Genomic DNA, 27,040 nt, shown 5'->3' with positions numbered 1-27,040 from the left:
CATAAAATCACTGAAGTAATCTATAATGCAAAAATAGTATATTTGTATACAAATCAACAATCCTGCAATTCATACAGTATTAAACTTCAGGCATAGAAGACACTGATTACATTTTTAATGCAGAAAAATAAAAATATTAATCAGCTGATTCAACCTGAAGTCACCCAACCTGAAATTCATCTCTTTTTAAAAGAAATGATTTAGTCGATTTTTTCCAAACCAATACATAGAGAACGGCACTCAGTGATGCAAGCCCGTTCACTGAAGTTAGCCCCCTTGCAGTGGTTGCTAAGCTGAACACAAGTGGTTATTGTCATGAGGCACACCTTTCTTCTGGATTAACCGGTATCCCTAATTCACCAGTGCGTAGCTTTCTGCTGATCTCTTCAATCTGCAGCTGAACTGAAATTTAATGGGTTAGAGAAGGGCAAAAGCCCAAAAATTAGACAGCAATTATTTAATTACACTCATACACAAATATAAGAAAGAAAGGGATTGGTACCACTAAGAAAGAAAAGGAGAACTGTTTAAGGTCATACTAACATAAAATATATACTAGTATATCAGAATTCTCTGAACAGCCAAATTTTATGCATAAATAATAACAGAACCTTCCAATTGCCCCAGTCTTTCTGTGAAAGCTGTCTTACATAATTCTGTGTGGACGAGTCCACACCATGCTTCCTATGGGTTGAAGGAACGTCAGAGAAAATCTGCAATCATTGATTATAAACGGGTATAAACAGTTGTTTCGTGCACAACAGCTATACAGATAGTGCCCACTTTGCTAGCAGCAAGCTTTTCCACACTACTCAGAGAGGAAAAATTTAAAATAAATACATTACACAGGTTACGAAAACCACCCAACATATAGATTCATGTCAATGTCCGATTAAATATTAACAAAAAACTAAAATATCTTCCAATAAATTTCTCAAACCCACAGCAACTATTCAAGGTTGAAATCATTCAACTGATCAACAACATCTTTGATATTTTAAGTATGTAGCTCTACAGAACAGTTCCACAGAAGAATCTAGTACAGAATAACAAAGGCAAAAATCTGGGAAGCTTCCTGAATTTTATGAGGAACCTATTATTCAAAAAAGATACTGAAGAAGATATTAAAAAATATGAAAAATGTTGTTTTATTATATGTAATCATATGAAACTCAAATAATATAAAAGAAGATAATTCTTGCATAACCTATCATTTTTCCCAAACACTATTTTAACTCATATTTTAAGCCAAGCTTGTGCAGGACACACTGCCAGTAAACAAATCTACCATACTTTTTGGGGCCATAGATGCAATTATTTTTTTAATATAATAATGACATCTGCACTCAGAAAATGCTTTAAATAGTTTGCTGTACAACTATAATTGTTACTCTAATGATGAAGAGAAGGTGGCGATGGCTATTACTGCTTTCAAGAGAAATACAAGGATTATCATCCCTTCTTCTATTGAAGGAAACAGGGCAAGTATAATACAGAGTGATCAGATATTGATTTTATGTGGCATGCTTTTTTCCTACGGGCAAGCTCCCCACCCATTCAACGCATACGGGAAGGGGGTGAGTATACCATCACATTTAGTTCCCCAACCCAGGCCTTTGTTTTATATGCATGTGGATCTCTACAAGCTGACCTTGTACACGTGTCCAATGTCAGAGTTTTACTTCACCTATTACCTAGTGTTCGTTTGTCAAAACCTTGTCCCGTTTCTCTACGGGTTTGGGTATGAGGTGAGATGAATCTGTTGTGATGGGTTCTTATGACCAGATGCCCTTCCTGATGTCAACCTCATCAGAGGATGTAATGAGATGAAATGAATGATGTGATATATGATAGTAGGAAGAGAAAGGATGAAACCCATTGCTGGCATATAGCCTACTCCTGTCAAATAACACCAAGGGGTCTGCTCAAGGCTCAACGCCCCCATCTGATGCACGAATCACAATCAACAGCGTCGGATGCCCTCACTCCATATGAGCACTGCGGAGAGGTTCAGAATTGAATTCAGGCTTTTGGCACACAATCTAATGACTAGAAATTGTATACCACCACTTCCCCTACCCTGTCGAACAACATTCTGATGGTGAAAATTTTTTCTACCTATGGGACTTGAACCCGCTAACCAGTGTCAGACCGTTTAAAATTCAATGCCTTTAACGATCATGGCCACCAAGCTGGCTACTTATTACCAAGTGTGTGTGTGGTTTTTCTTTTATTCTACAGTACTGCAGCTTGTGTGTTTTCAACAGCACAGCATGTCCTTATGTCTGATGCACATGCGTTAACTCAAGACAACTTGTAAAGTTTGAAGACTGTATCAAGAAAGATTCCCAAGAGTAGACATTCCAAGTCATAAGACAGCAGTACGATTCTCATGGAAGAAAAATTGGATGACAATGATCACCGCCTGGAAAATTTTCCTAAAAAGTAAATCACTTATTTTGCATGAAATATCTGTAGCACATGCACTCCCACCAGGTGAACCTGTACGTAGGTGTGACTGGAGTCAGGAAAATTGCTTCAATGGACAAATACGACACCCCTTTATATTCTTTTTGGATGTGGCCTGGTTTCTTTGCCATGGCTGTGTGTGTACACTAAACAATAATTACTGGAATGCTGTTAAGCCTAATTTCGTACAGTAAGAGCCCTCTTATGATGCAAAAATCTGTGTATGCTGTGTCATCAGTGGTGAAAGAATTGCCAAGTGCACATTTTTGACAAATTCCTTGTAACATGATTTTGTGTTCTAAAAAGTGAGATGCAAGTTTTAATGTTGAAAGAACCATGACCTAGCAACCCTTGCCAATACCACAGCCATCATGTAAGTTGTTCTGTGTTGAAAGGAAATTAGTCCTACAGTCAGTGTGTTTCAACATGGAGCATCCATCAGCAAGTTAGTCTGCCAACCAGCCTACGTAAAGGGCACTACTGTGTTTCCGATGTAAAGATTAGCGACTTTCTTCCTTTAGTTGAGTATCGTTCACGACACATCCTATGTGGCTGTTGTACTGCACATTATAAATTTTCAGTCTTCCTGTGTTTATAACTATTTTCATCATGGATAACCAAGTTATGCAAGGAAAAAAAAATGTTAACACCAAGAAGAAAATTACATCAGGAATGAAGTAAAGCGATTAAGAGTAAAAGGTTTATAATTTTCATATTCCGTATTGATGACAATATAATAATTGTAGACAAATGAGGTAATGGACACATCATGAGTAGAGTTTGTGATTTTTAGCATTTGCGATAAATGCGAAATATGCCGAAACTTTGTCAGTGTATGTGCCTTCATCTTATATGACCCGTACGGGTGGTTTTTAGCGGTTTCAAATTCGCGATAAAATGCTAAATTGGTTCAAAATGCGAAATTATACAATTTATGCGAAACTCTCAGTTTTATACGAAATAAACATATATATTTTTAAAAACGATGCATTTTTCTTAAAAATAAGATAAAAATGTTGTTATTTATTTCAGGAGAAATAAATATTACGGCGCCCATTGCGATTGTAAAGCGGTAACATGCTTTGACGGACACTTCCGTCTTGGTGCACGGAACATCTATAAGTTCATTATCGCAGTTAGCTGGTCGGAGAGATTTATTCTCTTTGCTTTGCAGCCTAACCGATTGATGTCAGATGATACCTGACACTATTTTCTCTGTGTAAATAGTAACTCTGAGCTGAAATACGGAAAATTAAAAGCACCTCATTTTGCCGCTCGTTGTAAACAATCATGGCGGCATCCAAGCGCGGCATGGATGAGTTTATTCGTAACTGGCTTGAAAATAGGATGTTGAAAGTGGAAAAGATTCTCTGGAGAGTGAAAATACTTCTTCTTCTTCTTCTTCAAATGACAGTGATGAAAGTGATTCCGATTTCAGTTCCGAGATGATAGTGCCAATTGAAACTACGTGACAAAACCAGAATGCACAAGAGCGAGTGAGAAGTCTAGTTTTCCTTTTTTTTTTGGGGGGGGGGGGGGGGGAGTTGCTTTATGTCGCACCGACACAGATAGGTCTTACGGCGATGATGGGACAGGAAAGGCCTAGGAATGGGAAGGAAGCAGCCGTGGCCTTAATTACGGTACAGTCCCAGCACTTGCGTGGTGTGAAAATGGGAAACCACGGAAAATCATCTTCAGGGCTGCCGACAGTGGGGTTCGAACCCACTATCTCCCGGATGTGAGCTCACAGCTGCACGCTCCTAACCGCACGGCCAACTCGCCCGTTGAGACGTCTAGTAAAATGATACTTGGAATTATGATCTTGTTGACAATAAGCCTCGTTCTGTAACATGTAAACCAGTTTTTGAAATTCACTCTATAGTGAGGAGGGGGTTGGGTAATAATCCGAAAGAAATGGACTTAGGGAATGAATTTCTAACCCCACAGTTCTAGGATCACGTTACTAAGGAAACCAATGCCTATGCCTCTACATTTCTTGCTAATTTATCTGCTTCCCTTGAAACAAGTAATACCTACGAACAAAAACATTGGTTTCCTGTTACTATAGACGAGCTAAAAGCTCACTTTGCTTTGTGTATTCTTATGTGATTAATCAAATTTATGTTAAAGTGACGAAAAAATAAATAGTATGTAAGGGAATATTTCCTTTCACAAGTAGGCCAAAGGGTTAAATCATTCAATGTGTGGAAATTCTTTCACTGCCTAAAGAGCACTGCAAAGACCAGTCAATCAAACAGCAAATACACTTTCAAGCACCATGTTCATTCTCTTTGTGTGTTGACCCTTGATCTTAGTCAGTTATTCTTGACATTGGTGTTGAGTAGTAGTTCTGTTTAAAAGTACGGTAGCGATTTATTTTATTGTCTGTTAGCCATGGGTGGAAGCGAAGTGACAATCAAACAGCATGCCGAAAGTCACAAATCGGGACATTTTTATGTAAGGATACAGATGGCCTATATTGATGTGCCAACTCTGCAATCAAAAACTTGAAGAAAAAAATGTTTTGCAGGCCTTCCTTTGCCTTGGCAGCACTTCTGTCCATTTGGGCCTCTACGAACAGTGTCGATGTAGAGTTTTTTTTTAGCAAGTAAAACATAATTGTAACTGATAGGCAGTCTCAAATGAAGGAGGCCACCTTTTAAACAATTGACAGGTTGTACTTAAATCATCATTGAAATTCCTCTTCCTTGTAGGTGTGTTGTACTGTGATAAATAAATACGTTCAGAATAGTATTTTTCACTTTGAAATTGTGTTTGTAAATTTGAAAATAAGCATATTCCTGTGTGTTCGTTAATACTTCTTGCAGTCTTATCTTGATGTTTGTCTTGTTTTCCATAGTGAATTCAAAACTGCATGACGAGCAATGTGTGATTAAACAGTATGATTTTACTCCCAACCGTTGTGTGTGCAATTTAGCAAATTATGCCTATTTTTAACCAATTTGCTACAAAACGCTAAATTTGAGAAGTTTAGATGCTACAAAATGCTAAATTTGAAAATCAAAATGCTAAATCTCTGATTTTTAAATGCTCACGAACTCTAATCATGAGGAATCAGAAAAGGTATGAGCTGCTTCAACTTATCCTGCAAGGGAAAATAGAAGGAAAAAGATCTCCTGGGTAAAGAAGAATTTCCTGGCTCGACAACCTTAAAACCTGGTTTAACATAAAACACCTGCAGAACTGTTCCGAATTTCAATGGATAAAGCCAGAATATCCATGTTGATCCGAGGCGGATAGACACGCTAAGAAGAAGAGGCAATCCACCTAATCAATACAATATAAAATTAGTACTTCAATTTCTTTTAATCATGGTACTAGTTTCGGCCTATTGATACTAGGCCATTGTCAGGCATAAGATCTTAAAACACTTAAACCGGGCGAGTTGGCCGTGCGGTTAGGAGCGCACAGCTGTGAGCTTGCATCCGGGAGATAGTGGGTTCGAACCCCACTGTCGGCAGCCTTAAAGATGGTTTTCTGTGATTTCCCATTTTCGCACCACGCAAATGCTGTGACAGTACCATAATTAAGGCCACGGCCGCTTCCTTCTCACTCCTAGCCCTTTCCTATCCCATCGTCGCCAAAGACCTATCTGTGTCGGTGTGATGTAAAGCAACTGGCAAAAACCACTTTAAAAACTAATTGGCCATACTTATAACAAAAACAAGTAGCATAATACTTGAAAATAGTTCTGATCTAATATTCAATAACCACTAAAATAAGTCACTGTCATGAGGATATAACACAACACTTGAAAATTCTGATCACGTGGTATACTTCAATAAATAATATAAATCAATGTCTTGAAGATCTAAATAATTTGTTGAACACTTGCATACAATTAAAGCAATTGGTGAAAAATTAATATGGAATACATTGATGTTAAATTAGATCTCAGTTGATTATGTTACGAAACAACAGGATAACACACACCCCCATGCTGCTGTTGTAACCCAACGTGCTCTACAGTGTGTCGACACACTGTCTTGGACTGCCTGATCCCCCGATCTGTCCCCGACCGAGCACATATGGAACATCATTGGACGACAACTCCAGTGTCATCCACAACCAGCATTAATTGTCCCTGTGTTGACCAACCCAGTGCAACAGGCATGGAACTCCATCCCACAAGCTGACATCCAGCACGTTTACGACAATGAAGGAACGTTTGCATGCCTGCAATCACAGTCAGGCGATTACATGGGTTATTATGGATCAGCATGGCACATTTACAATGGCTTTTCTCGCCCGGATATTAACCTGCAGTCTTGCATCTTTAATCAATTAAATATGTTACCTCGACAACTATATACTGCCAAAATTTCTGTATTCTACATTCCTTATTTCAAGGTGTTTGGATTTTTTTTTTTTTCTGCCAGTGTACATTGCAAGAGGAGAGGTTATAGACATTTTGTGCTTTTTATGGTTATGAAATAAGAAATGAACAGGATATCTACTTACAGAGACTAATTGAATGGTATCCCACAAAACGGCACAGAACTGTTCATTACGATGGAGAATGATCAAAATGGAACGTGAATCAGCATATACATATTTTGTAATGAGAAATCAACAACATCTGCAGGCAAGTAGGAAGGCATTCATTAGTTTACATGGAGTAATGCAGAAGCGTGTATTCAGATTTGCTAAGATGATGTTGAAAGGAAAACGTCCAGTGGACAACAATCCATCATACAATACAATATCGTGTGACATCTACAGAATTCGGGACCACCTTTTCAAGTTTCCTGTCAAAACATCTCCTTATGGTGGTAAAGAAGTGAACTACTTATTTGCAAGGCTGAAACTTAAAAAATGAATGATTTTTTTTCTGAGCTACATTTTAACACACATTCTAAGTTAATTATTTCAATAAGAACTTAGACTATAGATTTGGTAGACTGCAAAGAGATGTGTGTAGTATCTGCGAAGAACTTCAAGTTAAAATATAGTCTCCACACTTATCACTTAACAGCAGCAAGTGAGCTAAGTAATGACAAGCACAGAAGTTACAAATTTTATTCTTATATGAATTGTGCTCAGAATCCTGCTGTTGTGATTATACAGACTGCGTTGCCTTACCTCGTAGCTATTCAGGAAACATTCTATTTAAGGCAGCTATGAGTACAGAATCTACACTCGAAAATAATTTCGCACAATCATTGATTATGAAGGAAAAAATGTTAAAAATAGTGGAGCGAACTGACATCACTGTTGTGGATGTGCGGTGTCAGAAGCATTATAGGAAAACAGCTCTGAGTATGCAGCCTCCAAGACAATAACTGCAAAGTATACATGTAACATGCGGAGCAAGGTAAGATGCGGGCCAATGACGTGCACATTCATATTGGACTCTCACCAACAAGACTGCACAAGGTACAAAGAAACTTCACTTGTATTCGGATGGATGTACAGGCTGAAATAGGAACCATTAATTTATTTGTCTTGGCATAGATTTGGTCGAAGATAAATTATTTGAGGAAATTATTCAGTTTCCCTATTAGAGGTCATTCCTTTCTGCCTTGCAATAGGGATGTTTGTGTTTTTCAAGAACCAAATCAAGCGCTGCAACAGAATCTACACTCGAAAATAATTTCGCACAATCATTGATTATGAAGGAAAATATGTTAAAAATAGTGGAGCGAACTGACATCACTGTTGTGGATGTGCGGTGTCAGAAGCATTATAGGAAAACAGCTCTGAGTAATTAACAAACAAAGAACAACATTCCTAAAAGCGTAAAGGTGACACTTGCTCCTGGGTCGTTCTCTGAGTACCAGTGCAGTCAAACCGCGGTTAACTGAACTCCGGTGAACCAAAACCCGGGTTATCCAAAAACCTACGAAAACACATAATTTAAAAAAAAAAACCACGTACCGCTCTGGACGGAAATAATCGCAAGGGTGAGAATGTACTGGGCTATGGTTAGCGGAGAGGAGAACGCTCAACTTTTAGTTGATTCCCCAGCCACCGACTTACCAGTCCAAGATCAGCTAACTATGGTTTTAGAGCACTTGAAATAATAACTTAAGAATTTGTTATGTCTTCCAATAATCTATTACAGTATTTCATGCCTTTTTTTTTTTAATGTGAAAATTAAACGTGACCGTCGCATCAGCTGTAACTTACTGTATACTGCACATTAGTACTTTTTCTTTTAAAGCAACACAAACCACAGTATGTACGTGTTGTTATTTTAGGTTACCCTAAGATTTTTTGAACAATCAATGAATCAATGCTAGCTGGCATCCTTTTAATGAAAAACTGCCGGGACAATGCTGCTCGAATGGGAGGGGCGCAAGAAACAAACAAAAGTTACTGAGTTTCTTCAATGAGCAATTCATACTAAGTATACCGGGTCTCCCATTTACACTAAGACCATCCAAGCAGTGTTTTACTCTCCAATACGTAAGTGTGCCTGCATGGTTCTTGACCTTCAAGCAGCGTACACCTGTTCGACCTCGCAAGCATCAGTCGCCAATCTGAATCTCAGCTGTTAACATAGTGAGACAGTTATCCCTGCAACACCATACTTTCATGTGTAAAAATTATTTTAAGTACGAGTCTGTTCAACGGGTATGTGATGCATTTGTTCAGCAATTTCCTGTTGAAATGTGCCACCTTCACAAGCACAATTTCAGGTAATTGTAAATAAATTTGAAACTACTTGCTCAGTGCTCAATTAAAAAACATGTGCGCACACAAACAGTTTTAACAGAGGAAAAGCTAGATGACATTGGTGCGAATCTTGAACGGCTACTGAATAAGTCACTCACAAAATCAGCACATGTAGGAGTTTCGGTTTCTTCTGCACACAGAGCTACCAAGCTGTTACACATCAAACCGTACAGGTTTTACAAGGGCCTACTGTTTAAAGCCTGCTGATCCAGCCACAAGAGAGATATTGCGAGAGGTATCCTGCATCACTGAACGATCGTTTATTCGACCCACAGCTTGTGTTCTTTTCAGATGAGGCCTGGTTTCAATTTAATGGTCGTGTGAACAGTTATAACTCTCATTGTGGATGTGCAGAAAGTCCTAATGCTTTTTTGATGTGCTGTTAGTGCAAGACGAATAACTGGGCCTTTTTTAAACAATAAATGCAGAGGGGTACCAAGATGACATTTTGACTAGTTACAGTACAATTGCGCTGTAACGAACACCAGTGTAACGAAATTTTCAGAATAACAAAAAAAAATTTGGTCCCTTCCTTTTTCCCTATTTGTTGTGTGTTAAAATATTTCATTTTAACGAATCTCATAGTTTCAGTTTAACAAATTAAAACTGAGCTCTTTTCTTTACCAATTTGACCATATTTTCTCAAATTAAAACTAAAATTCATCCCGTTTCATGACCAACATTTTTCTTGTTACATTATTTCGTTATTCAGGTGGTATGATCGCCATTTTCCATGTATGCACCGTACATGATCGTAAAGGCAATTGCTTTTGTGTGACCAATATGCTTTGCCCGTCATCCAATGTAAAGACGTCACTCTATTAGCTGAGTAGGAGCACCAAGTTTGCAATCCACCAATGAACGCTACGCTTTGTGTAACCAATAGGCTTCGCCCATCAACCAATGTAAGATGTCACACTATTGGCTGAGCAGGATAGCAATGTTTGTAATCCACCAATGAACGTGACAGTTTCGTCGCATCATGCATTGCATGTTTCTTCTTCATATTTAATTCGCAAAGCAACGTGTATATGTTAAGGTTATATCATTAAACTTGCAAAGTTCGTGTACATTTCGTTAAATAAGTTCATATCATCGCAAATGAATAAGCAGAAGCGACAGCAGTTTTCGTTGAGCAAAAAACGTAAAATACTTGTGGAAGTAGAGAAAGGTGGAAAGAAAGGAGAAGTAACGAAGAAGTACGGCATTAGCCCGTCAACACTTTCTACTTTTTTAAAACAGAAAAGTAAGAAAGAGGAAAACATTGATGCTGATGCCCTAGGTCCACAGCGTAAGAAAATCAAGAGTGCCGACTACAAGGTACAAGGAGGTGGACCAAGCTGTCTATACGTGGTTTGTGGAAATGTGGAGTAAAAATATTCCAATAAATGGCCCATTGTTATGCGAGCATGCGCGATCTTTCACACGTTCGCTTGGGTCACCTGAGTTTATGGGTAGTGCTGGTTGGCTTCATAGGTTCCAGGAGAGATATGGCACATTCCACAAAATTATAAATGGTGAAGCTAACGATGCCCCAAAGTAAGTCGAGTCTTCATGGCGGCTGGAGACTAACGCATGCCTTAACGGAATATTCGCCGGCAGACTTTTATAATGCAGACGAAACTGCATTATTTTATAAAATAATGCTGAACAAAACCCTTGATTTCAAGGGAAATAAGTGTTTTGGGGGCAAACATTCAAAAGAACGTATCGCAGCTCTTTTGTGCACCAATTCCACAGGAACGGACAAACTGAAGCCTCTCATAGTTGGGAAGTTTGAGAAGCCAAGGTGCTTCAAGGGGGTGCAACATCTGCTCTGTGAAGACAGGCACAACTCTAAGGCATGGATGACATCTGTGCTATTCAAAGAGCGGTTGTTGGATTTGGAACGTCGGATGAAGGCTGAAAAGAGGAGAATTCTTCTATTACTGGACAATTGCTCTTGTCATAATTGTGTGCCTCGCCATTTGGAGCATGTAAAAGTTACATTTTTGCCTCCAAATACAACTTCAATTCTGCAGCCGCTGGATCAAGGTATAATTCATGCAGTTAAGCAGCATTACCGAGCTTGTGTGATCCGTCGAATGCTGTGCAACGTTGTCACGAACAGAGACATTAACATCAACATATTGGGAGCATGCAGATGTTTAATGCTGCATGGAAATCCCTGACCGCAGACATCAACGCAAACTGCTTTAGAAAAGCTGGAGTGGTTTTTGCAGAAGACGTCGCAGAAAGTGAAGTGTTGGATGAGCCATCTACGGTAAGTCTTACCGACTACATCAATGTAGACAGTGATGTAATAGTCCACAAAGAAATCACCAATGAGGAAATTGTGGAGGACATTATGAATGATAGAGATCCATGTGATGAGGAGGAAAACAACCCCCAAAATGATTGTGATTGACAGAGCTTGACTCTTCAGCAGGCAACGAACATGGCACGTGGCTTTCAATATTTTCTTGTGTCAGAATGTGTTTTAAATTCATGCGCAGTGGTTGGTGACTATTTGGAACAAGCTTTTGTGTCTGGATCTGTTCAGAAGAAAATCACATACTTTTTCAAAAAATGAGGTTCTGGAACAATGTGTAGACTTGCTGGTACAATGTAAAAATAGATTTTCTGAAAATATCTGTCAATACTGTAACTCATAATGGTATTTTGAAGTTATATAGATCCTGCAACGGATATAACAGGGCAGATGGCCTCGTAGTTCCGCCCCTAAGAAAACAATAACGGATATAATACTAGGCAAGTTCTTAGGAATTGACTTATTTCAACAAATTGATTTCAGAGGTCCCCAAAATTTTGTTACACTGGTATTTTACTGTAATGGAAGAAGAAAAATCGCATGGGTGGTTTCAACAAAATTCAGCCTCTGCTCATTCAGCCCCTGCTCATACAGCAGAAGATTCCCTTCTTACAATATCGGAAGTGTTCGCAGGCAGAGTGATCAGTGCTGGTCTATTTCCCCCCCTCCAGGTTCACCAGATCTAACAGTGTGTGATTTTTACTTGTGGGGTAAACTGAAAGAAAAAGCATATGGAACAAATCCTCACAGATTGATGGAATTGAAAGAAAACATTACCAATGAAATTAGAAACCTCCCATTGAACTAACTATTTACTACGGAGGAAGTAGGAACAGTGATGCTTCAAAGTAAGGAAAGGAAAACGGGCAGTCCCGACGAGATCCTTAATGAACATGTTAAACCTAAGTTTGCCCATACTCAAAGAAGTGATAACATTCCTGCTAAATCAATGTCTTATTCAGAGAAACATACCAGACAGGTAGAGAGAAGCCTCACTCAACATAATAAAGGTAAAGGCGATTCCGGTGATCCACATTCGTATCAAGGAATAGCCTGGAACGTGTGTTATTTAAAGACCTGGTGAAACTACTGGCAAAGCGAATACTGCTAACGGCAGATAGAGAAATTCTAGAGGAACTATTTGGTTTCCATGCAGGAAGATTTACACTACAAGTAGTGAGATGTTTACAGGATGAGGTAAGGGAAACATTGAGGCAAACAACACAACCAATGACGTAACAGTTACAAGAACCAAGGAAGTAACAACTTACTTATATGCAGATGATATGATTCTGGTTTTGACACGCTGAGAAAGACTTTAGGAACCATTTAATAAACTTGTACAATGGGTGTGACCCTGTTCAGGAAAGGGGGAAGACCATCCAGGGAAGGTGCTTTATACTTGATGGAAAGGAAGCTGGAATTAGTGGATCAGTTAAAATACCTGAGCAATAACATTTCAGACACGTGAGCAATGTTTTGCAGTTCACATGCGAGAGAGGGCCATAGCAGCAATCACAGCAATGAGCGACATCCCTTGCTTTAATCTTTTATCTTCAGAGACTGCAATTAAACTTTACAGAATAAAGATAGTCCCAATCGTTACCTATGGACTAGAAATCACACTAGAATATCTAACCAAGAACGACAATGTAAAACTGAAACAAGTAAAATCCATTTACTTAAAGAGAGTTCTTTGTATATCAAAATATTTACTGTCAAGACTGTTTTATGAGATGACAAGGGAGCCTTCCTTCATTGAGGAATTAAGATATGGAATGACATAGCCATATACACAGGAAAACAATGCTCTATAGCAGAGCCTGTATGAAAAGAAGAGGAACATTCCTATAAACTTCTACGCATCAGAGACTACGACATAAAATGAACTATGATCCGAGACATATGATTACTCGTTTTGCAGTGTATTATTTTCACTTTAAAGTGTGCACAAATAAATTCCACCATCCGACCTTAGACTGCAGATGTGAATGGCGTTGGGGACCATGTAGATACCATTCTGTAGCGTGTAATAAAGGTACTGTTTCAATACGCTAACTTTGCAGTGAATGGCAGTGTAAAATATAGTAATAACTAATAATATAACATGCATACTGTGCACTTTTCTATTTAATAATAATACTAAAAATGTATTTTAACTTTAATAAAGAATGGAAGTGTAGCCTACAAAGAGGAGTTTTGAATTCATTTGGCTTTCAAAACATTACATACTGTAACTAGTTAAAAAATAGTAATAGATGTTCACAGGCTAAACAAGTAAATCATTATCAGAAATATATTGGTATATTTTGCATTGCAATAGGCCTATTGGTTTGTTTGTAATTAAGGCCTAAACTCGAGTGTCCATAATAAAAAATCCGACAGTAGGAACCTAGACCATCACACATTTCATTTGTCTCAGCCTGAGCCAAGAAACAGTCCTCTTATGAATCAGTTTTGGAAGACCTATGAGGAAGGACACGCAGCAGTCAAATCAACAAGACAGGATGATCTCAAGGTTCAACATTGTCATGGCTTCTGAAGAGAGTAAAGCATTCTTTGATGAAGTACTATACAGGTCATGCCAGTGAAAACCCATTATATGTAACTTCCAACAGTATGACTTGTTTGACTACTACTAGTAGTAGCAGTTGTAGTTGTTCAGTATCTGTAACTACAGTGCAACTGATATAATAATAATGGGAACATTGAAAAGAAATGGATAAGAAAATAATAAATAAGTTCTGCGATTAAAGTTATTCCATGTAGTTTCCTGTTCCTTCCATACATTCATATACATATATTCATTTTGGAATAAAGGTAATAAACCAAGAATGTGAATGTTATTCTCACTTACAGGTTCTGTTCGCTTTGCGGTGAAAGGAATTAAGTCCAGTTATGTATTTTCTCAGTAAAAGTGTTACAACCTAAGAAGCATTGCTATTTTGCCTTTATTATAATTGTGTGGGTATGCACCTTACACAAGCAAACAATTACCTGAGTAGTAAAACAGTTTTGTGTTTATCTCAGAACTTTTAAAAATTGGACTCAGTGCCTTTCAGCAATGAGCGATTCAATTGTAAGACCAATCTTTTGAGAATATGGTTGATTTTGTTATGTGAAATACCATACTGAGCCCCCTTTTCCAGAGAATTAACCAGCAGGGACAGTGATTTTTCATTTTTTCAACAGAACTCTGCCACTGCTCACACTGTAAATATTTTCATTAGAGAAATTCATAGTTTCCACGGAACAGTTATTTGTAGGGATTTGTAGCCCCAATACATCGCTTTGACTATTTTCTCCTTCAGGTTTTAAAATGAAGTGGGAATTCATCTTTATTTATATTACGATCTTACGTGATCAAAGTAAACTTCTCCGGAACCACCTAATATCAAAGGAATAAATGTCACTCGCATAGATAGCATACAACAACATAAATTCACTTATCACAGATGTACACAGACTGAACTATGTAACGAACAGCCGGAATTTTAAGAATTTTATATCACAACAATCTATTGTATCATAATTTTAACTTATCTTATGTATCACTGCAGTAATTGTATTTTATAATGTGTTAAAATGTGTGTTAGATGGTTTAGGAATATATATATTGTCTAATTTGTACTTAAGGCTGATGATGGCACATAGATGCCGAAACTAGTACCATTTGACATGTGATTAAATCACAATAAAACGTCATTGTATTGAACAGGTGGACCTTGAAAGAATTTAATTTTACTGTAATCCCACTTCAATACGGAACCAATGAAATTCATAACTAAGTATTTGTAGCCCCCTCCGTACCCCCATTTTTCTACCTGCAATTATTATCTCTGGGACAAATTAAAAATGCTGTGTACAAGAAAATCCTTACACCATACAAGAAATGAAACATAATATTCATCAGGAAATTGCCCGGATTCCTCAGAGAACTATGGCAAGTGATGAATAATTTTCTAACTAGGAGTGGAGAATGAAGGCAGGCAGTTTCAACATCACCTGACATAATTTGGTATGTAATGAACTTAAAACTGTTTGTGTTACTCTTGTATGGTTAACCTTCCCACTCTGACATTGACCTGCATGCAGCAAACAAGCGCATGCTTGCCCATAGTAAAAACACCCCATGTGCCAGGGTAAAATCTTATCTGATCACCCTGTACATTCACAGAGTGAATATTCTTTAGTAAGAAGAAATCATCTTTCATCACTCAGTTCAAAAACTTGTTCTAAAACCCTGCCATACTTTATTGGAAATTCTCCCTCAACACGAAAATTTTCAAAATTATAACAAGCAACAACATAAACAGGATATCCTTTTTCAAACTTTCCTTTTTGAAATTCCACCCTGATAACACGTAACTGAGTCATCTTGTTCTGAATACAAATTAAGTTTGCTGAAAATGAAAAAATTATTATGAAGGAAATAACTAAAACTGACCAAGAATTAAGAATAGAAGCCATTTAACTGTATTAAGACTTACCTTAGTGTTTGGTGTTGAGGTCAATTGCAACTAAGGAAGAATATGAATTCCCACTTGGCCATAATTTTAGAATATATTTGGCAAGGTAGAACTAGTGGACATTTGAACATTTCAGAATTCTGTGAAGTAGCATCACATATCTGTATATTGTTATGAAAAATTTATTTTTCCTTCTAGATTCGTTTTCAAGAAAATAGACCAGAATTAAAAACAAAACAAAAAATCATTCTTCCCCATTAATGGAGGTTTGTGATCACAGGTTGCATTTCTGTCTGACTGGTTGCTGTGTGCAGTAAACTGTTGACAGTAAGTAACCCTGTTCATTGTTTTATGTTGTGTAGCCATGATATTCCTTGCCCTCTTCCTCTTTTGCCTTCGACTTTCTCTTCTATAATCAACAGTAAAAAGTAATATTTTTGAAAACTCTCGCAGTACTTTTTTGATGAATTTAGTATGCTTTCCTTTTGCTGATATGGATGAAAGCAGCAATGTCCTTAGTTCCAACTGTCCAACTTTTGAGAATGTTTGAAGTAATTTCTGGCTACTAAAAGCAATTTCTAAACGTTGATTTAGTTGTTCTATTTCTAAATCAGTTAGCACACTAAATCAACTTCATTATTATAATTCAAAGCAACTGCTGCATCAGTTTAGGACTTCAGGTAGACCCACAAGCTACTGATTGCTTTTCCAGCACTGCTTGTAGAAGTAGCTATTAGGTATTTCAGGTTTCATTAATGAAATACCAAGAAAATGTTTGAAAAATCAAGAAAACTCAATTGCTTGTTCTTATTCATCACACTCATTCAGTGTCTGGTTAGCACTGGTAAAGGTACCTTAGTCTAATGTGATATCCATGACCTTTATTTTCTACATTAGGAGCTAGATTGTAACTGCATTCATTCAAAGTTCTAGGGTATTGAAGATCACTATCAGTACTGTGCCATCAGCATTGTGAATGCTGTTGATCCAGAGCCCATTAATCTTAATGCCTTTCTCTGCATTTTTAAGTGATTCCAAAAGATACCTTCAGAATATAAGTAAAATACAAGCGGTGAGAAACATTTTACTGTGTTGTCCAACTCCTTATCAACCTTAATATTGTGGCAGGTTCTGCCATTTTATGATAAAACCTTGGGAGGAACAACTTAACCTGGACTGGGCTACAAGTGATGTCACCGAGTTAGGGACTCTCCACTCACCACAAAGTGAAGCAATTAGGAGAGCCAAACACAAAGTGGCAAGCCCTCCTGCCACCACTATTTCCATTGTCCTGTTACCTCACTAGAGGCACCCGATGTTGTGAAAAGGATCTTGGTGATACACGCACATCATTCGCTTTCAAGTAGACTCTGGAGGAGGTGTCTCCTTTCTCAAGCATTTAGAAGGGCCATCCTCGCTATTTACCGCAGGCCATACTGGGTTCAGTGAGAGTTCAGTGTAGGAGTGCAGTCAGTTTACTCGGAGAGAGAGTGCTAAGAAGTGCTGAGGTTCAGCCAGACTTGAGGAGGCAGTCTGTGCGTCAGTCTCTGTGAGTGATCTGCCCGTGGAACTGAGTGACTGTTCTGTCACCAAGGAGTTGAGCCTCTCGGTCCAGCTGCTGTGAAGCAAACATTGCATCTGTTGCAACATGGGAGACATGGAATTGGCAAAAGACTGAACAGAAACTGTTGGGAGTGAGTGGACAATGTATGTCATATGGGATTATGAGACAGTAGTGCACAGGCTGTGATAGCGACAGCCAGATTGCCATTTTTTTGCCTTGTAAGGAGCATCTAAGACAGTGTGATTTGTGTTAAGTCTCTACGAGATAGTATGAACAGAGCACAGAGAGAGCTATCAAAAGTAACTGTGTTGGCCTAAGTTGTGATACTGGTGTGCCTGTGTAGTTGTGTAAGAATTAATATAAGAGTAAATGCTACCAGCCATATAAATACAGTACTTATCTACCACCGCCATTACTGTCTGATGCTGATATAAGTTTTCTATAGAGCAAATGTCTTTTTGATCTATGTTCATTCTGAGATGCTCCTGATGTTGCACCCTGTGAAATACTATTTTCATAATGAATAAAACAAATGCTTACATTTTTCTCTAATCATAATAGTTCTCTACTAGAACTTGCAGTGTGACTTGCTTCTCATGTACCCAAACCCTGTCTAAACCCAAACTATGAATGACAAATCTTTCATGCTTCCTGAATAATTTTTGATAAACAGTCTGGGAAATAATTTAAAGGAATGGCTCAATCAATGTTTAAATTCTAACAAACACTTTCTGGACATATAAATTAATTGCCATGGATATCTCAACACAGCACACATACAGTAATAGCTGTGGAGTTTTCCAAATGAATGTTTAAGAACTACAACTAATGAGCAAAGAGATATCTACACCAGTTGGTGATAGAAGTAAATTGTAAACATGACCTACCTCTGGATTACAAAACTAAAATTGGAATTTAAAGCTAATAATTCAAAACATTAGTACTGATAATGAAAGAATGATGATCATGAAGGAAAGAAAATGACAATTTGCAAATGCGGAACAATTTTATGTTCCACTAGCAAAGAACACCACAAGTCTTCGCTCTAGCAGTTTCTGATTCGAATTTAAAGTACTATAATTCACAAAAATAATATACAGACCAGTTCCTACATTGATAACATTCATTTTCTAACTGTTGAATAAGAACAAAATCAGCTTAGCTGATTCAATTTTGGATAATTTCACCAAATTAATGTAATAATACAAGTTCCTTCCATTAGCACCAAGTCAATTCCTTAGGTTCAATTCTCTGATTAGCCCATACTTGGAAAGTGAACTTATTTCTTTGATTACTTCCTTTTTCAAACTGCTTTATGTCACACCAACACAGATAGGTTTTATGGTGACAATAGGATGGGAAAAGGAAGTGGAGAGTGGGAAGGAAGCGAGCGTGACCTTAATTAAGGTACAGCCCCAGCTTTTGCCTGGTGTGAAAATTTTTAAAAAACTTCAGGGCTCCTGAACGAAAACTGATAGCTACATGACCCAAACCAAACAGCCACTTGCTTGGTGATGTATCTTTCAACTGGGGCTTCACAGACATTATTAACTTATACAAATCTTGGGCATGGCATCCAGATTGCAGAAATGTGATGTATTCATTCTGAACTATTTTTTTATTCCAAAGTCTCTTCTTTTATCAACATTTCCTGATTTTGTCATTTTCAGCAATCATTTTATTAATTTCTTATTTATAAGTCACTTTTCCTTTTTCTGCAGTGTTATGTAGTCCCTTTTCATGCATTTATGATAAGTAAGCAACATATCTGAATATTAGAACTCTGAATACTCAAACATTACAAGTTTCAGTACTATGTTCGAAGCTTTTCAAAAACATGCTCGTAAACAATCAACCTCCTTCTGCAGTTGAGAACCTGCATATGATCACCGTCGGCTACTACAATGAGTAATGCGATAAATATTGAAATCTATACAAATACATAATACCTTAGTAATGTTCTTGCCTGGCAACACATTTGATTTGCTAATAGTAAGGCAGTTCCAAGCAGAACCCATGGCATGGTCTAGACATAGCAAGCCTGCCTTAAAGGGATTTACATGTGGATCTGACGGCAGGCTCAAAGTCCATTCAACCAATGAGAAAACAGTTGAGGGGCTATGCTACAGCAAGATAGCAGCCAGGTCTAGAAAGTCAAGAATAATAGCCACAAGAGGATTTGTCATGCTGACTACGCAGCACCTTGTAAATCTGCAGGTCAAGCTAAGCAACGGTCACTTGATAGGCCAATGCCCAACAGGGCTGTTGCAGTTGTTGAAGCAGTTCTTTTTCTTTTGAAATACTTGTAATACGTGATAGCCAAGTGGCATTGTCACCAGCTTCTTACCGACGCAGCCATTGTTTGGTTCAATGCTTTAGAAATGTTTGAAATTCACATAAGGATGGAGGTCCCATATTAATGATCATGAGATCAAAAGTCACATAAATATACAAGCCTGCATGCTTATTTGCAAAAGTTTTCCAGATACTGTTATTTTGGTTGTAAGAAGAACTGCATTACAAATATACGACAAACACAGTGTCAAACATTTCTGCATCTTATAATTATTCATCATCATCATCATCATCATCATCATCATCATTGCATTTTCCCACTGATTTGGAGTCTGCCTTCCTGTAGAGTTTCTTCCACTTCGGTCCACCCATAGCATCCCAAGGGCCGAGATTGGTTAGCCACATGTCATCTCGCCCTATCCTGTTGCTGCTGCTTGCTGATATATATATAAATAATTTCTTCAGTCCATTATGAATTAAAGGTAATGTAGATAACGTAGAGCTGCTGAAAAAAGAATGAGTGCATGGTATTGTATTTTGCTCACATTTAATAGTTTATCAGACTTAATTTTAATTATCAAAATATTATTCATGTCCTATGTAGATACAAACCCAGTGGATAACAACATTTTTAAAAATTATAAATTCACTGCTTTCTGAGAAAAGTGTATCTGCAAGGAACTTTTACAATACCACGCGTTCATTCTTTATCTGAGTGACTGTATACATTTGCCATTTTGAGTTATAAATATTCTGGGTCACTCAGTAAACCAGGCAAGGAGTTCACTGGCATTCTGGAAAGGGAAGTGCGATCAATGATGGAGAGTAAATTGGATTAAAATCGGTACGGTTTCAGACCACATAGGTGCTGTCAGGACCAGAACTTCAGTACATATCAAAGTAATTGAAAACTGCTACGTGATAGACAGTTCTGGTTTGTTTTTGTTTTCTTGTAGATCTAGATAAGACATATATCATCAATGTCCCTCATCCAGTTTCTGCTGCCTTAGGATGTTTTTGGCACCTTTTAATCTTACCCTATCGAACCACCATTGTTCCTCCTCAAGTGTGTTCCAATGCAGGTTTCTCCCTCTTGCCCTCCTTCCTCTTATCTGGATATCCATCATTTGCTCTAGTATCCTTCCTTCTTCCATACTCTTGACCACTTCCAAACCATTTTAAGTTTATTTTTCTCCATTCTGTCATAAAACTTTTGCATTCTGATTTCCTTTCCAGCATCATCATTTCTTACTCTGCCCTTTCATGTCTTATCATATTTTATAAATTTAATGTCACTGGCCTGGATTTTATTCTCTTGTACTTCCGTTGGTGTGCTGGTCCCCGCTGTATCAGTATCGGCAGTGGTACATTTTGTACATCACCTCCTTACACTTCATTAATACTTCCTTCCTCCACATAAGATTCTTCACACTCTAGCAGAATGCGTTTCCCTGTTGAATTCTTTCACTTTTCGGCTGAGCATTTGCCTGGTGAGAAAATGGGAAACCACAGAAAACCATTTTCAGTGCTGCCAACAGTAGGGTTTGAACCACTATCTCCCAAATGAAAGCTCACAGCTTTGTGACCCAAACTGTACGACCAACTTGCTCGGTGATTTGTATTTTTGTATTCCCCCAAGATAATAGTATAGTACGTGAAACTGAATCCAAATGCAGCAAAGCAAATGCAGTGAACTCGCAGTTGTGATCAACAGTATTCTGTAAGAAAGAGATCAGCTCCCGGATGAAACGGTCTTTACAACAGTTTGTTTTCAGACCGATTATGCTGTGTGGGCGTGAAAGCTTGGTGGACTCGGGATATCTATTCGTAAGTTAGAAGTAATAGACATGAAAGTAGCCAGAACAATTGCTGGTACAAACAAGTGGAAACAATGGCAGGAAGGTATTCAGAATGAGAAGATCTGAGTTACGAATGAACTCAATGAATGAAGCTGTGTGCAAAAGCTGGCTTCAATGGTGGGGTCATGTGAGGTAAATGGAGGACAGGTTACCTACAAGAATAATGGACAGTCATGGTAAGTAAAGGGAAAACGAGGTCATAATAGATGGACTTTTGGTTTTAACGATTGAAAGATAAGAGATGTGAAACTAAATGAGCCAGTTACAAATAGAGGATTGTGAAGGCACTTAATTCACAGAGGCTAGCAGACTGAAGGCTTAAAGGTGTAACAGTCCATAAGATGATGGATCTATTTTTAGGAAATTTTAGGTCCATTTTTTAGATTATTTTAGTTTTTTAATTGGTCATTTCTTGACATTTATCATCTCATCAAAATCTAGGCCCTAATGATGACCATCATCAAACCAACCCTTGCCAGTCAGAGAAAAATCCGAAGAAAAAATTACAGATAACTATAGTACTAAGCTTAAATCTACAAACTTGTTGCTTAATGTGACAAGAATAAAATCTCAAAGCTATAGAAGTGCTAAAAAACAGATATACTGATGTAGATTGCATCTTCATGTTTTATTGTACATTAGTTGAGGAAATCAATTAAAGACATTAAACACAAAAAATAGTGCAAAAAGTCAAATCCAGAAAGCCAATTGCATTCTTTAGAATTACGTACCTTATGAGTGTGCAGACAGTCACAATCACAGTCGCAATGTACTTCCCAATGTTGAATAAAGAATAACTACTTACCGAATAACTATAGCAGTTGCTCCCGAAAAATACTGATCGTGAATTTTCTCCAAATTACAAATATTAGTGTAAAACAGGGAACGACATGAACAACATTTAAGCACTCCACAGCACAAAATTTCAAGTCATTACGTACAACTCCTATGAAATGGAAAATGACAGTGTGGTGACCATAGTAAACAATGAAGAAGCTTAAAGGTCAAGATATAAAAATAAAAAAGATATGGGGAAGATTTAGCTCAAAATTTGATTAATTATTCAGAATATAATATGAAGATCATTTTTTACCAAATGGGCAACAAAAACCAACAAGAAAGCTGTTAAATCTTCAGACAAAAATAGTCTTGAAACTTTCAAGGGGAGACGAGCATGTGAGCAAAGCAATGTGTGGTGTGTGCATCACGTATAATCACCCAGAACCTGTAGAATACAGCTTATTAGCAATGCTTTCAGTTTTGGAGGAACCAGTGTCGTTCTGGTTCCCAATGGATGTAAAGGTAGAAGAGCCTGTTGGCAGATAGATTACTTATAAATGAGCCACTCAAATATTCGAGTCTGCGGCAGTCTCCTGCAGTTTTGGTGCATGTCTCATGTTACATGTGCTGTGGTTAGCATCTCTGAAAACAGGGCTGTTTCCTCCTTAAACAAGTAATGCCTGTGTGACTGTTTCCCATGTTTCCTCCTAAGAAATCCAATAGCAATGGGGTAAGGATGATGGAAGTGAGTGAAACTGGGAGCTGCCATGTGGTCACCTTCTTGCAACACGAGGAAAAAGGGAATCGGGAAATATCAGGGGGAAAAAAAGCGAGTTGATACAGGCGTGACTCGAATCGCCACCGTCATACCTGAGGCAGAGAACCTTAAACACTACCACCATGCCACAGTCTCTCTCTTGATGGTACCTGGCATGTTAAACCTCTTGTAACTTTTTTCGACATTTTCAAAATCGCTTTCTTCAAAAATTTGAGAGTTTTGCCAGTGTGTTTTTGTGATATAGTACTATCAACCTACAAAGTTGGAACAAAATCGGTGATGCGGACATTGTGACCTCCCGTTGTTATATATGCTTCCAAAAAGAATAATAGCAACAAAAATTTTATATATCAAACAGATGTGTCCAGATTTTATGACAATACCACAGTAGGAATCTACAGAGCTTGGTGCACTGAGGCATAAATGGTGCCATCTTTCAAATTTAAAGATATAACTGAATACAGGAGTTACTACTAGGAATACCTCCCTCCATTCATTCATTCATTCATTCATTAAATACCCAAGGTATGAAAAAGCCCTGGAAGTAATGGAACTGCTAAATTATCACATCCTTATCAGAACACTAAACCAAAAATTTTGAAGTAAGTGACATTTCTTCATCAGACTGTTCAACTGATGATGTTCTTAACGATTATTCACTGCCCTCCATATGTTTCCTTGTACTCTACAATCCTCAATTAGCATTCCTGAGACTTGCTATTCCCTACTAAAAAGTAAAGCTTTTCAAAACAACGGAATGAACTCTCCAAAGTTGAAATGACAATTATTCAAGAAGAGATTTTTGGAAAATGTTACAAAAGAGAAACTATAAGAATCAACATGTGGTATATTCTCATCCGGGAGGAGGTAACTATTTTAAGATACAATGGCTTACAAACTTTGCTACATTGTCAAAACACTAGCATATTGAAGAAAGTATTGGTTAAAAGAAAAATACATAATTTCAGAAGACCTTGTGAATGTTTCTGGTAACATCCCATGGGAAGGTTTTGCACTAGTTTGAGTAGTATGATAACTATTACAAAATTAATTTTTGTTTTATGTTGCAATGACACAGATAGGTAGATACATGATTTTTTTGCATTAATTTTTCAACGATTCTGTGAGGATACTAATTTTTGCGTTATTTCACGAAATAGATATTACCTTATCGCTTTAATGAAATTTTAAATTAATGCTATTTAATGCTATTTGCTTTACGTCCCACTAACTACTTTTCGGTCTTCGGAGACGCCGAGGTGCCGGAATTTAGTCCCGCAGGAGTTCTTTTACGTGCCAGTAAATCTACCGACACGAGGCTGACGTATTTGATCACCTTCAAATACCACCGGTCTGAGCCAGGATCGAACCTGCCAAGTTGGGGTCAGAAGGCCAGCGCCTCAACCGTCAGAGCCACTCAGCCCGGCAAATTTTTTTAAAAATTAATCATTAAAGGTTTCATTATTGTGGTTCTGAATTATTTATATGAATGGTAGATGTATAAATTACTAGTAAACATCCAATATCATTTCATTTTATTCCTGATTATGATTACATAGCACTTACATTACAGCATCATTGGGCCATCCTACCCATTCCTTACTTTATGAAATAATAAAATAGCACATGTTACAATGGAGCTCTCTTTCATTAGTCGTCTCCGGTCATTGACAATCAAACTGTACTTCGAAAAACATCGCTCTGCATCAACAGATGAACAGGGAACCCAAATAGACTTTATAACAGAATTTGCAAATTTCAGGTGCATTAATTTTAATGCTAGCAGTGAATGAATTATTTCAACTTGTTGACCGGGATTTTCTTCAATTTGTTTTTGCAGAGTATCTTTAAAAGCAAGGTACCCAGCAATAATATCAGACTGCTTCAACATTTTAAAGCCAGACAATTTTTGTACTTTTTCACTCAGTGACGAAACATTTGTATAATTCGATTGAATTACATTAGTTGGATGAAACAAATCATTCAAAAGTCCAAATAAAATGTTGGCATCACTTGGGGACATGTGCTTTTCAATTTTCTTTACAACTAAGACACTAACATTTTGGAAGAGTAAAGAGTCTCTTCACTTTTTAACAATTCACTAAACCCTTCAATAATCTTACTAACTAGTTCACCAACATGGCCAATATAAATTACATTCATTCTATATTTCAGTTCTGTTATTTTCGAAACAAGCAAGTGAGAATATGGATAATTAAACCCTTCTAATTCCAAAACAACGTCTGCAATAAACTTGCAATTTTAAAAACAAATGCTGCTTGGGATTTTACCAGGTTGCAAAATCTGGCATCTTCCATTTCTGCCAAGCAGTTTACCACTGGTACAGGTTCAGTGACAACTGTTTGAAAAATGAGTGGAGGGTATCTACATTTGCATGTATGTAAGAGGCAGCTTTAAACCAACTTCCCTATCTACTCAACACAGGCTCGGGATACAATGAAATAAATAAATCTGGGAAGTTTTCATCTAGATATGAACGAAACATGTGTTTGATTTTTCTTGACATATGAAAACAGTTCTTTGTTTTTGACACAATGGCATTAAGTTCTTTCAAATTCTTTCGCAGAACATCACCAAAGAAACTGAATTTATAAGCCCAGCAAGTGATGTGAATTAAATGTTCTCCCGTAATTCCCTTAAGCAGTTCACAACATTTTAACATATACAGGGCGGAATCAGTTATCACATACTTTACATTCTCATGGTTAATTTCAAAATTATGCAAAACGTGCAGGATTGCTTGAGAACATGTTTTGCTGTACGCAGCATCTAGAAACGCACATTCTAACAAAAATATTTCCTGTTCAGATACTGGATCTTGAGTTTTGATCAAGTGTTTGATGCTTGCTAGTACTTCGTTTGAGCAATGGGGGACGTATTGTTTCCTTAGTTGGTTGGCTGTGGGAAGGTCTCCAGATCCTAACTAATAGAAAGAAGAAAAATCTTTATCAGAAAGAGGTCTTAGAAAATCTAGTCTTAATATCACTGATCGTTGATTGTGGAGGTTTAATTGATAGACTGTACATAACTGGTACATACTTTTGAAACCATTTCCGGACTGCAGGTTCATCTACCTTCTCCAGCGGGTTGTTGGCTTCGAGTAGCATCACTGTTGTTTCGTGAATAAATTCTATTTTTTCACTCTTAGCTTTCTTTTTCATATCTCCGTTTCACTGTTGAAGTGCTAAATTCACGTTCTGAATGTTTCTTATTTTTAAAACAATGTTTTGAGACTATCTTTTTTTTTTTTCTCCCACTCGATACGACCATTACAAAATTTACACATTAAAATATTGCTTTCCGAAACGTATAAACCTTCACTCGCAAAGTGTTTAGCTCTTCTGTGCACCGTAACACTTGTCGAGCGACACATCTTCGCTACTGTTTGGGATTACTTTCTTAATTTTATCTGACCGTGAAGCCGAAATACACCAGTCAATTGTGCTGCTTGTAGACGTCATTAGGGATTCCAGGATTGCACAATGCCGTGAGGAGACAGGCTGGGGTGGGATTACCAGTCACCACAAGAACAACATTGCAAATATTTTGTTTGGCAAGAAGCCTGCAGCCAACCCCTTTTCTTTGATGCCAGGTCTTAAAGAGATTTTACAGAACATTAATGATAACATATTTCTTTCCTGTTGATGAATCTTTGTTCGCTCTTCCTTTTCTTTTCATACATAATCTTGGAACTAAGTGTCAAATTCATTATTCACTACAGATTTTGCTGTAATAACGCACTTATTGCGAAATAATTGAATTTTGCTTTAAAATGGCCTTATCGCTTTAATTCGC

At 37.5% G+C, this 27,040-nt stretch overlaps 1 protein-coding gene across 1 annotated transcript in view; it reads right to left on the bottom strand.

The window, feature by feature from the left end:
• The window catches only part of LOC136857827 (splicing factor 1), a 201,762-nt gene that overhangs the window by 106,426 nt on the left and 68,296 nt on the right, over nucleotides 1–27,040 (bottom strand). Inside the window, exon 3 of the mRNA XM_067136790.2 lies at nucleotides 327–402. Coding sequence (XP_066992891.1) covers nucleotides 327–402 — 76 coding nt within the window. The remainder of the gene's footprint in view (nucleotides 1–326; nucleotides 403–27,040) is intronic.

This window comes from Anabrus simplex, chromosome 1 (assembly GCF_040414725.1).
Source record: "Anabrus simplex isolate iqAnaSimp1 chromosome 1, ASM4041472v1, whole genome shotgun sequence".
Taxonomy (NCBI): Eukaryota; Metazoa; Arthropoda; class Insecta; order Orthoptera; family Tettigoniidae; genus Anabrus; species Anabrus simplex.
This window is presented reverse-complemented; position numbering and strand designations above follow the sequence as displayed.